The sequence below is a fragment of the Chenopodium album genome, chromosome 14, assembly GCF_948465745.1.
Source record: "Chenopodium album chromosome 14, dcCheAlbu1.1, whole genome shotgun sequence".
Classification (NCBI taxonomy): domain Eukaryota; kingdom Viridiplantae; phylum Streptophyta; class Magnoliopsida; order Caryophyllales; family Amaranthaceae; genus Chenopodium; species Chenopodium album.
Window position 1 is genome coordinate 24,139,079 of NC_137847.1, and position 14,733 is coordinate 24,153,811.

A 14,733-nucleotide genomic window follows, 5' to 3' on the forward strand; every position below is an offset into this window, starting at 1 on the left:
ATGCTTTTTATTGATTTGGAGAAGGCTTATGATAAGGTACCAAGGGAGATTCTTTGGTGGACTTTAACAAGAAAAGGCGTTTCGCGGAAATATATTAACATCATTAAGGACATGCATACGAGAGCTAGCACAAGTATGCGGACGACTGTTAGGAAAACTGGAGAGTTCCCAATTACAATTAGAGTTTATGAAGGTTCCTCACTTAGTCCTTTTCTTTTTGCTATAGTCATGGATGATTTGATGAGTTCAATTTACGATGATATACCATGGTGCATAATGTTTGTCGATGATATTGTGTTGATTGATGAGACGAAAGAAGGCGTGGAAAGTAAGTTGGAACTGTGAAGACGTACTTTGGAGTCCCGTGGCTCGAAGGTGAGCAGAAGTAAGACAGAGTATTTAAAATGTAAGTTTAGCGGTGTGAGAAACAATGAGGCAAGGGTGATCACCTGGATGGGGAGAGTGTTTAAAGTTGTGAGGTCTTTGGGATCGATTATTCAAAAGGATAGAAAATTGGATGGAGATGTAGCTCATATGATCAAAGCGGGTTAGTTGAAGTGGAAGAGTGCGACGGGTTTTTTTTACAACATTGCCACGTGCATAAGATGAATGTGGCAGAGATGCGTATGTTGCAATGGATGTGTGGTCATACAAGAAAGGATCGTGGAATGAGATAATAAGGAAGAGAGTATGGGTTACATCGATTGAGTACAAGATGAGGGAGAATCGCTCAAGATGGTTTGGCCATGTAAGAAGGAGACCAAGTGACGCTCCAGTAAGGAGGTTTGAAGAATTGCAAAGTGTTGGGATTGCGAGAGCCGAGAGGTAGGGGAAGTCCTAAGAAAACTTGGAAGAGGGTGATTGAGATCGACATGAGTATTTTGGGGATTAAGGAAAATATGTTGTTGGATAGGGTGGTGTGGAGGGAGAAAATTCATGTCAACGACGTATCGTGATTATATATATACTTTCTAAATTTATTTTTGTATGGAAAAATTGTCAAAAATAATACAAACTTTGAGTGGTCCGTTAACAAGTGAATCTTTAAATTATTTATGAATAATACAAACTTGGTGAGTTATTCGCTTTAAACAAGTTATTTTACCTACAACTTATTTTGCCAGTTAATTTTTTTATTTACCTTATAAACTTGTTTAACAGTTTAAATAAAATAATACAATGCCACTTGTTCCATATAACATTTTCATTAGATAACTACTGGTTTTAACTTGTTTAAAGCAGATACCCCTCAAAATTTGTATTATTCATAAATAATTAAAAGATTGACTTGTTTTTGGCGGACTGTATAAAGTTTGTATTATTTTTTACAATTTTTCCTTTTCGTATTTTATTTTATTTTTAGCCCACCAATGTTTTATGAACTGTAATGTTTTCCTTTGCAAAAGTTTTCTCAAATCATTATGTTTTCTACTTCAACATTTTAACCAATGTTATTAAAATCACGATTCGGATCGTAGATCCCAATCCACCCAAAAGATTTGGTAGAATCTCTCGGCGATAGGATCGCTCATGGAATCGGTAGAATCGGTTAGAATATGTGGAATCGGACCGATTCCATGATTCTATACCGATTCTAACGATTTCACTCCTGCATAAATCTGATTTTCCGAAACCCATAACTTTTGATTGCGAAGTCGAAATCGGGCTTATAGTATATTGTTGGGAAGCTCTTGAGGTCTACTTTCTAATAAAATTGGTCCCACACCCATATCATTTATATATTTTATGTTATACCCTAAAGAATGTAAAGGTATCATAGTTGAGCCTAACTTTAATCAATGACTTATATATTATTCAATATAAATCATAATTAAAGCTTATCAAACATTATTATAAAGAAATTTTAAAATTCTATCCAACCATTTAAATATTTTGGGCAAAAGAATATATTCACGAGTCTTATACACTAACTTTAGGCATATATAAACACTTTTATAATATGAGTTTGTTGTAGTTGTCATTCGATCTTTAGCTATCTCTTTGAAATGAACTAACTTGACACTTAGTATTCTATTATCATCGCATTTTTTATTAAGGAAAACAATTTTAGGAGTCAAGAACGTTATTTTTTTCATAATTTAACAACAATTGTCTTGTACTCTTGTGATTAAGATTGTATACCAATATTCTGACTTTATAGTGTACTGTGTGACTTATGCGCGTGCGAAATTACTTCTAAAACTATTTTATGTTTGTATTGTCGATATTGTGTTATCAACAATATATATTATTATCATTCTCATTGCTTGAAAATTATGTATGTAATCATTTATTACATTTTGAAGCCCAATTTTTCACCTTTGTAGAATCGTACGATTTTATCGATTCGATTCTACCTCACTCACCGATCCAAGGTAGAATCTCGATTCTAATAACTATGGTTTAAACCACTCTTTTTAAAAAAATTCTTAAATTTTATTCTTGATTCTCTTTTAAAACTCCCCTAATTTTTCTTATATGCTTCGTCATTTACTCACTTTACTTACCTTTTTTCAAACTCTTTTAAATAATTATTTTGTTATGTCCTTTTCTTTATATCATACGATTCCTTATGACGATTCATGTTAGCTGACCCTAAATCTTTTTGGGACTAAGGCTTTGTTGTTGTTGTTGTTGTCTATCTCTCTCAAATAACCCCACATGCACATATGTACTCTCAATTATTAGTTTTAAGGAATCTACAATCTCCTTAATTCTCGTTAAAAAAAAAAACCCAAAAAGGCTTTGTACTATGTGACCATGACCCAAGAATGCCACATACACCCAAGTCTGAGAATTTTTAAATTCAAAACGCCTACTCAAAAGGCCATGCAAGATCTGTATCCCTCTAGTTATTGTCTTGACATGCTAGGACAGACAAACTGCATGAGTATTTGAACTTAAGACTTTCACAGTTTCAAGGACAAAATTATGCAAGCAATACATTTAAGTACCTCTCAGCAAGCCCTTCCTCTCTGAGAACATCTAGTGATGCAACAGCAATCGCACTTGCCAATGGATTTCCACCAAAAGTACTGAAAATGAATAATAGTGATAAAGCTTATTAGAAATATAGAAAATGACATAATCACCAGATATATACAAAAAAAAATAAAAAGAATATTCGAATTACATGAGAAATGACTAATGGTTCAGGTCATTAAGCATAGCATTGATCAGTGGGCTTTGACTGCAGTATAAAGTGAACGACGTACCAACAGTCCACTTGTATCCATAGTAAAAGGTAAATAAATCCTAGTAAGCCATATAAATACACATCAACAAATTATAAAGATCGCGGTCTACTTGCAACCAAACAATATATTCCATATCAATATATACCAATGCATTTCAACATTTCAAATATTTTTTCAAAAGGCTTTTTCAAATTTTGAAAAAAAAGGAAAAAAAAAAAAAAAACTAAAAGGCAGTAATTATGAGTGTTAATACAGAAAAGGTTAGGGTATATACAATTTAAGCCATGAGACAAATGGAACAGAAATCATATTGTATCATAAGCATCATAGAAATACAAACCTCCCATGTTCTCCAGGTCGAAAACACAGCATCACATCTTTGTCAGCAAGAACAGCGCTGACAGGCATTACTCCACCTCCCAAAGCTTTTCCAAGGATCTACAGGCAAATAATAAACAAAATTTAAAGGCATACTTCCGATGATGGTAAGCTGTTTTAATTTTACAGTGACAATAAAATCAAAGTTTGTAGAATCATAATAGGAGAGAGAAGAAAAGATACTCCTTCCAATCCTAAATGTTCATGTCATTTTGACTGTGCATGTTTGTCAATGCATTACTTGGACCATAATTATCTATCTACAGTTGCATAAAAAGAAAAAATACTAGTTTAATATTAATAAACTACTCAATAAAACGAATCAAATAAGACCCAACATGACTATGTTATTTTTTATATATTGAGAGTAATTTAGAAGATGTTCTCAACTTATAAATAGTGTCAAGATTCTAAATAGGACAAAAAGGATCCAATGGAGTATAAAAGGAAAACCAAGAATCATTACTGTACCAAAATAATGGAAATATCAAGTCCAATCATCCTTCTATTAGAGGCCGTCACAAAATTTTCCTAAATCTTCACTTGGTCAAATTAATTTTAACTATGGGGCAACCTTTTCAAAACAAAATCTCAACGTTGCTAGAGTGTTGGTCTGGTTAAAAATAATAATAATGTGTCATGTGCTAATTGGCCATCAAAATTTTTGTTTTACTCAGTAATATATTAAGACAATAATTCATACCTCTCGATCTTCACAACCACTTGGTCTAATAATATATACCAAACAGAAGTAGAAGAAACTGCTTACAAAATCATATGATGAAATTTACATTTTAATCATTTTTGTACGGACATAATTCCTCCTTCAATTAATTTTTTCTGCCTAAGGTGCGGAAGCTCTAAAATGCCATGTTTGGTATGCTTCATAAACACAAAATGAAAAATACAGATGGATCCTTATTGATGACATTATGATTGATTCTCCCCTCTCCAGACATTCCAATAAAATGCAACAAACATTAAAGATGCTAATGCACACAAAAATAGTCTTACAACGAGATCTGGACGAACACCTTCCCAGTCACAAGCAAGCATTTTTCCAGATCTTCCAAGGCCAGATTGAATTTCATCAGCAATCATCAATATTCCATATTTTGTGCATAGATCCCTGACAGCTTTTAAATAACCTTCTTTAGGAACTATAACCTGCAAAGATGAAAAAGGTTCTGTAAAAAAAGATATGTTAATTAAGAGAAGAAACAAAAAATTAAATAGGACGATGAGTTCCACTCAGGGAGACGTAAATGAGAAAATAAAGAAGTCACTTTCTTTATACTTGCTTTTCTTATATAAGATGAAGTTAGAAAATATTTAAAAACCAGCATGAACACAGAGAAGACTAAGGTCAGCCTTTTCTTTGATAAGGATACAAATTTTATTAAGCAACAGCAACAACAAAAGAGTACCAAAAGTCCACCAAAAATCAGGGCCAAAGACAAAAAGAGCTCCAAACTCTCAATACGTTAGAAAAGGGCACGCTGCTATGATCCCCATGTGAGTGCTCCCAAAAAAAACGCTAAATAAACCATTCCTCACATAGAGTAACCAACAAAGGCTCCCGATCTTGGATAATCTTACTAGACCCCTACCACAATATCACCACATAACGGCCAAATGCATCCTGGCACAATAACTCTTGTTGCTTTCAACTTCCAAACTTCACATATGGTATCTGAAGATAACTCCGAGTAGAAGGGAACAATTTAAAAAAAATTAAACAAAACTTAGCAATATTATGGAACCATGCAAAAACAAATGTGCTTTTTCCCTTTTTGCTCTGGTAGTTTGGGATTTCTCTTACAGCAAGCATGTATGCGCTAAACAGAAGTTTTTAAATGGCTAAAAAAATGCCATGTGACCATGACCATGAAAAAAACATACTTCCTCCGTTCTCTTTTACTCGCAATGTTTAACAATTTGCACTATTCACGTTCTCTCATTCAATCACCTTTATTGATTTACATATTAGACAAAATAAAGTAATGTGGGAACTTGTTAGATTCATCTCAATTTACAATTTTCCCAATATCAATTTTTTATGTTTTTTACTTTTCTATAATTATAGATAAAAAAAAAAAAAAAAAAAAAAAAAAAAAAAAAAAAAGGGGGTTGAATCATGTATTGGAAAACATGAAAGTCAAAACGTTGTGGGTAAAAGTGAACAGAGGAAGTATAATTTTGTTTCATCTCTAGCAAGACTAGGAGTAGTAAAGAGCCTAACCTAATAACTGATTATTCGAGACTGACTCTGCTATATGATGTGTTAAACATGATCCTTTGACGGTAAATCTAATTTTTTTTTCGATGACAACAGTTGTGATTATACAGAATTTCGGCTCAATACGAATATTAAAATAAAAATAAAATAAAATAAACGAGGAAAAATGTTGTACTTTCCTATATTCCCAATATAATCCTACCAAAAAACTTAAGAACAAGGAGGTTAATTTTAAAATAAATTTCAACTTAAAATTATTGGAAAAGAATCAAGCAATGTATCGTGAGGGGCTTGTTATGAACACAGCATGCAAAGTGATTTTGGGAAGGTTTTGGTGCATGGATTATTTATTTTGGTGATGAGGGGCATTGTGTTTATAAATTTATTTTTTAATTATAAAATTTAATATTGAAATTATATACTCCCTTATGTTTTTTAAGGGTTACACCTGGTTATATCATCAGTTCTATTTAAGTGTTACACTTCTATCTAAAGTAAAATACTACATTTATGTATTCTGTCTCACTCTCTCATGATTCCCCCCTGTTACTTAATTTTATTGCTTCTATAATCTTACATTTATTACATTTGAATAACAATTAACTCCTCAATTACTCTGGTGCTTTGGTTTAACAATGGGTGTCGCATGTCGACATAACACAACTCCACAGCTCCAAAAAATTGTTAATGTCAATGATGTGTAGGAAAACAAGTGTCGATATCCTACTATTTGACCCAAATTCCTTCAATGTAACTTTCAGATCTGGGATTCAGATCATAAACCTATAAACCGATTCATGAGTTGTAGGACACCTACAAACAATAAAACAATATGGCCACCAGTGGATTTCAAAACATGGTATAGATTGCCGATCGGCATGTGCTGGAGGCCCGTTGTGGTGGCCAAGTGTGGGACAGTGGTAAGAACGCAAGAATATAGGATCCTTAACCCTCTCCTATTCGTCAATAAATTTTTAATTTATTGTTTTTAGAAAGGGACAACCCTACTTATGGGATTAAGGCTTTGATTGATTGATTGATTGTTTTTAGAAAGAGGAAAAGGAATTAAAAGTAAAAACCCCACTTAAATTCTTCAGTTCCCACCTCTCTATCTCTCCAACTTCTGCCACATAGGGTTCACTGCTTAGACCTGAACACCTTCACCTAGATCTTCCTCCCTTCTTGTTTATTATTGGGCTGTTTTTGTTGACTTTGGTTTGAGTAGGTAGTTTTTACCCGAGTGTAAACTGGTATATCCATACCATATTTTATACCCAGATCCGTGTCAGGGTTATTGACCTGGATATGGGGCATTTTTCAGTGTCCGAGTAACACAGCTCGTGACCCACCCAACCCATTAAACCCGTTGAAAAAGGCAACCCACAAATGACCCTACTTGATACAAGTCTGACCCAACCTTCCCAATTGCTAGATCTATTTCCCATCAAAGTGATATTCTGGAAATTAAATTCCCAAACCTGAGGTCTCCCTCCACTTTAGGTCTACAAAACACAATTCCATCTTACACGGGAATCCCTCTTCTCCTTACCAAAATCAAGCCCAGACTACATCCCTTAGAAGTCTCTTCAATCTCTTGGAAAAGAAGATGCTTAATACCACAGAAGAAATTAAAAAAAAATTTAAAATAAAAAAGTTTCCTCAAAAGTCCGATGAAAACCACATTCAGATTAATACAAAAGTAAGCACTCAAACAACTAAATGAACTAACAGCAGTCTTAAGAATCAAACCCAGTAAATAAATGGGAGATCTTAGTATCTTACCCCTGCCTCCCCTTGAATGGGTTCGAATAAGAATCCAGCAATATTATCTCCATGCTCTGCGGTCCACATAACAAGAAAGATTCAGACAAGATATAACATTGAAAAAGTCATCTGATTCTAGATCCAGTAAACAAGAATATCAACTTTAAGATTTATATTCAACAATCAGACTTTGAAGGTAAAGTGTGACATGCTCATAAAATATATAGCATATAACTGATGCAAAAAGGTTGTAAAATCCTCAGCTGGTACTTGACTTACTCCACTCACAATCAACAGAATTGACTCAGGTGAGACAAGTTAATCAAGTTGACCCATCAAGCAGGGCCACCTTAAATGCTTTCAGACTTTATCAAAAACAGGTCAAGAAATATTGCTTCACAATGAAGAATGTTCAGCCTTGACTTGAAACTCTATGGTTAAACAAATTAATCACATAAGTCAATAGCACCTTTCCATTACTTTTCTTCAACAACTTGAATGATACTTGAAACAACTATTACATAGTTGTACATGATTACAATTTTTTTATTATACTCTACAAACAACAATTGAAAAAAGTGAACCTGTTATGGAAAACATTAAAATGATAATAAACTTGACATTTAATGAATTAAGGATACAAATTTAAGCCAAGTTTTTGGGTCACAACGATATGACAAGTCTAAACACAAACCCTAATATAGATAGAAATTATTGCACATTTCTTAGTTGAGGCACAGGTTCAGATTCCACCAAATTCAAAGACAGATCAAGAATCTATAAGACTATCCAGATTAAACAAAAAAATTGAAACCATATCTGAGTGTACTATACTCCGGCAACATGGGCAAGCTTTAATTAAATGCATTCATACATTTAGAATAAAGATACTTCAGACCTTTAAATATTTTTTCAAGGGCAACTTCATCTCCAAAATCAACTTTGAGATGACCCGGCAACAAAGGACCGAAACCACGGGTTGCTTCATTGTCACAGCTCATTGAGATGACAGCTAGAGTGCGACCATGAAAGCAACCGCAACAAGAAACAATAATGGCCTGCGATTTTAAAAAAGTAAATTGATCTGTAAACAATACAATAAAACAATAATCCAAAAATGCAACATGACTAGGTTGGTTGGATAACAAATGAGTTGTAGTAAGCTAGAATTTCTCATGCTCAATTACATAGGATGATTGATAAACATAAATAAGAGAATGAGACTTCCAAAATAAACCATACTCATCTAAACCATGCAGCTCAAGCTTCAATCACAGGCAATACCCAGAGTTAAAATCCTCAACCAAATGAAATACAAAAAACACAGACACCATGAATATAAGATTAATCCCACCTCATTATTAGGAATCTTTTTTTTTTCATAACCCCACTTTCTTGCAAGCTTGAGAGCAGTTTCTACCCCTTCGGCCCCAGTATTCATTGGAAGCACCATATCATATCCAAACATACTAGTTATCATCTCGGCAAATACGGGAAACCTGTCATTGTAGAAAGCTCTAGAACTGAGAGTGAGCTTTTCTGCCTGCTCAATTAATGCCTTCATAATCTTAGGGTGACAATGTCCCTACATGAAGAAAGGAAAAGTCAATCAACTTCATAAACAGTTTCCCTACTATTCAATTACCAAAAATATCAAAGAGGAGATGGGGAAAACAAGTAACCTAAAAATTAAAGTTTTGACAAGCTTAAATATCAGGGATAATCATACTCCGGGCACTGGAATACAACAAGTGAGTAGATTGCTTGGTAGATATGCCAAAACCAGGGATGGGCAGTGGCTCAAAATATACCTGGTTAACAGCAGAGTATGCAGACAGAAAGTCAAGATACTTGTTCCCCTCTGGATCCCATATTGAAGATCCTCTTGCTTGAGAAAAAACCATGGGAATCGGATGGTAACTGCATGTGAACAATAAAAACCTATCAACAACAAAGCGTACCACTCTAGTATACAAAATAAGCATAATTTGCATTCCCTCTACATTATTCCCTTACAACAAAAGTGTTAAGTGGGAGAAAAAAAAAGGTGTGCACCTATACCACCACCCTCCCATGTCATTGCGCAACTCTATACTTTTCATTCTTTCATACTACATATACATAGATGAGAATGTGAATAGGATTGGCTCTGGCATATTTAAAATGGCATATTTAAAATCGCTGGTATTTTATGAGTTTACTGTTAGGTTTGGAATGTATGGAGAGTTGATCAAGCCATAAGGAAGCATAGCTTTGGAGTTAAGCTATGGGTTGATTGCTTGGTACGAAGCAATGATGGATGGCAATGGGCTAACTTCAAATGAGCATATATCAAAACCTAGAAATAATATTGAGATTATTCAAGTTGGAGGTGATAGCTTGTCTCGAGAGCTTTCCAATGACCTAGTCATAAGCTCGTTTTGGACAAGAAACGAGGAAGTTATGGCCGTTCTACAAAGCATTGTCTGCACTATGAGAAAGTTCGCCCGAACCTAGAAAAGGTTTGCCCAAACTTAAAGGGAAAACTGACCCAAAATCCGAACCATGGCTTGGTTCACCCAACATCTTGCCCCTGTTTTCTATGGTTTTGTAACTTAAGTAGCGTGGCTTATTTATGGCAGTAGGATTGTTTTATTATGCCTTCCACTATGTATACTCATGTTTAGTCTGTAAAAGTCAATGAGCCTCAAATGTAAAAGTCCCAACAATTATTTATGGCCGTAGGATTGTTTAGTCTGTATTCGGGGTGGGAGCTTTCATGGTGCTTTGAAAGCTTTCAAACTATATTATTCTTCATCTCTATAGTGAATTGGTGGGTTTTTATCCTGATTCTCTGGCTTCTCATGGTGAATTTTCTTTGTCTTGTTGTTTACTTGTTTTTTGTCTTCGTTATTGTTAATTATCATTTATCGCGTACAAGCTAGCACAATTTGTTCTCCCTTTCATTTATAGCTATCATGACAAAGAATTGACTAAACAAAGAATTTTCAAATACACAATGTAGTAAATAAGGAAACATATTTTAAAATTACACTTGAACATGTACTTTGTATCTCTAAACCATGTCCATTGTGAAGAAATCTTTGGCTATAAAATTTGTAATAACTAAAATATGAATTTAAAATTCTACTATGCTCTCTGTGTTGAGTAAACTCTGTTATAATATAAATGCAACACTTTCTTCTGGGGAAAGTTTTAAAATTCTAAAAAAAAATTACCTTTTTGCATGTGGGTTCTCAGATGTCTCACTTCCTCAAACTATCTCTTTAACATATGGGCCTTTTTTTTTCTCACTATATTGGCTCCCGTCATCACACGGGCTCCTTGACCACCATGCTTCGCCCCCACCCCCCATGTTGAATTTATTTCAATACGAATTTCCAAACAAAGGCAATATGTGAGCTTCAAAAAGAGATAATAATGGTGAAATGATTGATGTGAAATTTTTATAAACATGTTACAAAATGACATTTTGCAAAAGAACAAGCTGAAAATCCTGTGCATACCTACGCTTAGATAACAGCACAGGATAAGAAATCATAGGATTTTGTGCAATGTTTCCTCATGAGTGAATTTCCTCATTTCTCTTTGCCTCCTAGTTAATGTAGTGTGGTGGTTGTCCTCATGTTTAACAATAGATGATGCAAGCATAGTTTGCATGCAACATTTCCCATTCAAATTCTAGAGGATATTTGTTCGTGGGGGTAGATTTTCTCAATAATAATAATAATAATAATAATAATAATAATAATAATAATAATAATAATAATAATAATAATAATAATAATAATAATAATAATAATAATAATAATAATAATAATAATAATAATAATAATAATAATAAATAAATAAATAAATAAATAAATAAATAAAAACCAATAGAATTGTTAAGTTTTAATCCTAATAGGATAGGGATTTTATCTCCGGTGATCATCAACAAAATACTCTTCCTCCTTTCACTTCTATCGGATGTTATATTCTTCTGTATACAAATTCCTTCATAAAAATGGAAAAATGGAAACTAATAATCCCGCCTTTGCTCCATCTTCCCTAAACAATTCCACCTTTCACCAATCTTCTTATAACAGTCCTTTTGACCTTTAACCGGTTAAACCAGTTTTTTTTTTTTTTTTGTCTTACGAGACTCTCTCCTCTCACCATGGCCACCTGTCCATCATCCACACATTTTTCCACCACCTCCATCCTCTGCTGCCTGAACCACCCAACCTCAAAAATCCCAGCCCTACTCGGCTACTCCTTGCTGCCCGAATCCCCACTCCCAACTCCTCCTCGATTCCCTACCCCCACCTCACACAAATCACCACACACCTCACGCAACTCACCCCAACCACACAAATAAACACTCGCCACCATAACCACCGAGATCCAGCCTCCCCAGCAGTGCCACCGCCTACAACCACCTCACAGCAACCCACGCGATTTCATTTCACCCTCCAACCGCAATCCGCAACCCCACACCGAAGTGTAATACCAATTTCTCTTTTTTAATAACCCAATTGTTGTATTTACTTGTTTAGTCGCTGAATTGAAGCTGACTAATTTATGTTTTTGGTTTCATTTAGAGTATTTGGGTTGTTTGTGATGATTTTCAGAACAAATACAAAGTTGAAATTGTATTATTTCGGAAATCGTATACTTTCAGCTAATAAATTAATGTCAATTATGATATACCAAAGGTGTAGGTGCTGGTGATGAATTTGATATTAATCCTGCAATTGAATTTTGATTGATTCTTAATGGTAGTGATTGTGATAGTGTACTTATTGCTAGTCAATTACATTATTAGATGATTTTTCCTATCAAAATGAACGAACTCAGATGTTAAAGTGAAATGAAAAGAAGTTAGAGGTGAGGATTGGGGTGGGGCTTGCTGCCGGCGAGGAAGGGGAAAGCAAGGCTGGCTGTTCATGCGGATGGGGAGGGAAAGGGGGTGGCCATTCATCCCACGGCAGCACAAGGGGTGGGGGCGCGGTGGTTGATTGGTCATTCAGACCATAGGTGGGACCAGGCTGGGGTTGTGTTTTTTCTTTTATTTTATTTTTTTTACAAAAAATGAAATAGACCTGTTAAATAGCGACACGTGGCAACTAACCTAGGAAAACAGGTTACCAAACAATCCAACACGTCGGGGATTGTTAGAAGAAGATTAAGGTAAAAGGTGGGATTATTTTGGAATAATCAAGAGGTGGGATTGTTAAAAAAAAGATAAAGCAAAGGTGGGATTATTGTTTCCATTTTTCCTATAAAAATTCTCCATCCCTTTCTCCACAAGGACCCATTTGGAGGTACAAACAAGCCCAAAACTCCCATGCTTTCCGATTCCGGTTTATTGATCTTGGCTTCCATCAACTTTTTCTAAAATCTCCATAATCTTAAATCTCCGTCTTTCCTTACCAAAGTATCTAGTTACAATCATCAATATCATAATGTTCCAATAACAGCTCAGGTTTATTATTTATCAACCAGTAGCTCACTTTTTTCAAATTAATAGGGTAGATGAAAATACATTCACATGAAAACTTACTGAGACAAACAAGGAGGGTGTCAGGAACATACCAGAGATGGGATGAAAACTGTAGGCCATATTGAATACGAACTAATTTCACATCAAAAGACAGCAAAAACACTCAATCCAAACGATGATATCTAATAAGTAGCCTAACTCCAATCATTTGACAACTATAACAAGTAAACAACTAGCAAATTGTACGCCCAGTGAGATTGCAGTGTGCTAAGCTTGACCAGAAATATGGAAATTGCATAACACAAATATATTTTCCTATATTGATTATATCAAATGTCTCATAACTCTATGTCTCTATCAATGTTTAAGGGAATACTAAGCTAACTCAATTACCATCAACAATCTCCACCCACAAAAAAAATAAATAAATAAATAAATAAAAATATAATAATAATAATAATAATTCCCTACCAATTTCTTGTAAATTGATTGACTCTGTAGGTTTTGTTATAATAATAATAATAATAATCATTTTTTTAATCATCAATAAGAATACTGAAAACACGGAACATCAATCAGAAAAGGCAATACCCAGAAAAAAAAAATTTAAGAAATAAATTAAATTAAAAAGATAAATTGAAGAAATTGTGAGGAAGAATAGCTTACTTATGAGCACTAAATTGATCCTCTAAATTGATGAGATTTTGTGAAGATGAAGGAATTTTGGAATCAGGAACTGCAGCAAAACACCTAATTCCAAAACCATTTCCAGTTGTTCGTCGAATTGCATGCTGCAAAAGTCTTTTGCTCGCCAATGAATACATTCGATAGTTCAAACAAGCAGTAGATTATACTTGTTAATTGATCAGAATAAGAATTTCAATGATTATGGAGAATTCAGAAGAAGATAATTTGTGATTTATTGAATGAATTTTAGGTGGAAATTGATGGTTTAGTTGTTTTTCTGGGAGAACATTTGATACACGAAATGTTATTTTGTTTTTGTTAATGTTAAAATGTGCCGCGGTTTCTTATTTGTTACAAAATGTGGTGACTGGTGACACGCATAATTGTCAGCTTGGGTGCGTTCCAATTTATAATTTTTCTTAAATAAACCTGCTCCACAATAACATTATTGTGGACCAAAATGTCACGTGCCAATTTACTCATCCAAGCTTCTTATAAACTAATTGCTCCAGATTACAACCACCTATTTCTTTCCTTTATTTCGCAAGAAGTTGACACTTTCTCTCTCTTCCAACTTTCTCTTCTTGCATTTTCTATCTCTTCAGCTTGAATTATACAATGGCGAGAACCCATGGAGGTGGTAGATTTCAACGAAAACGTGGCCTTCGTTCTTCCGCTACAAAGGTCGACGAACCACCACCTTCTGGTAATTTTTGAATGAATTTTTGTTTTGCGATGTTCGATTATTATTTCGTTCAATTTTGATTGTTTTTTGTTTTCTCATTCAATTTTATTGATAATGTGTTGTTCTCGATGATGATTTGTGCAATTTTGAGCTGATTAATTGTTGTTTTTCTTTAATTGAAACTATTTGTATGAATTTTTGTTTTAATCTTTTTTCATATTGAAGATTATTTGAAGATCTAGGGTTTTTTCGATGTTCGATTGTTTTTTATGTTTATTGTTCAATTGAACACATAAAA

General features: G+C 34.0%; 1 protein-coding gene across 2 annotated transcripts in view; it reads right to left on the reverse strand.

Annotated features, from left to right (window-relative positions):
- The window catches only part of LOC145580169 (ornithine aminotransferase, mitochondrial-like), a 30,419-nt gene extending 16,316 nt beyond the window's left edge, over positions 1 to 14,103 (reverse strand). Inside the window, exons 1-8 of one of the 2 annotated variants that reach the window (XM_081637556.1) lie at positions 13,730 to 14,103; positions 9,390 to 9,498; positions 8,933 to 9,163; positions 8,477 to 8,636; positions 7,597 to 7,652; positions 4,590 to 4,742; positions 3,538 to 3,635; positions 2,955 to 3,035 (exon numbers count right to left, since the gene is read on the reverse strand). In XM_081637556.1, coding sequence (XP_081493682.1) covers positions 2,955 to 3,035; positions 3,538 to 3,635; positions 4,590 to 4,742; positions 7,597 to 7,652; positions 8,477 to 8,636; positions 8,933 to 9,163; positions 9,390 to 9,498; positions 13,730 to 13,887 — 1,046 coding nt within the window. In that variant the 5' untranslated portion in view covers positions 13,888 to 14,103. The remainder of the gene's footprint in view (positions 1 to 2,954; positions 3,036 to 3,537; positions 3,636 to 4,589; positions 4,743 to 7,596; positions 7,653 to 8,476; positions 8,637 to 8,932; positions 9,164 to 9,389; positions 9,499 to 13,729) is intronic. The other variant, XM_081637555.1, reaches the window with a different exon arrangement.
- Positions 14,104 to 14,733: the final 630 nt, after the last annotated feature.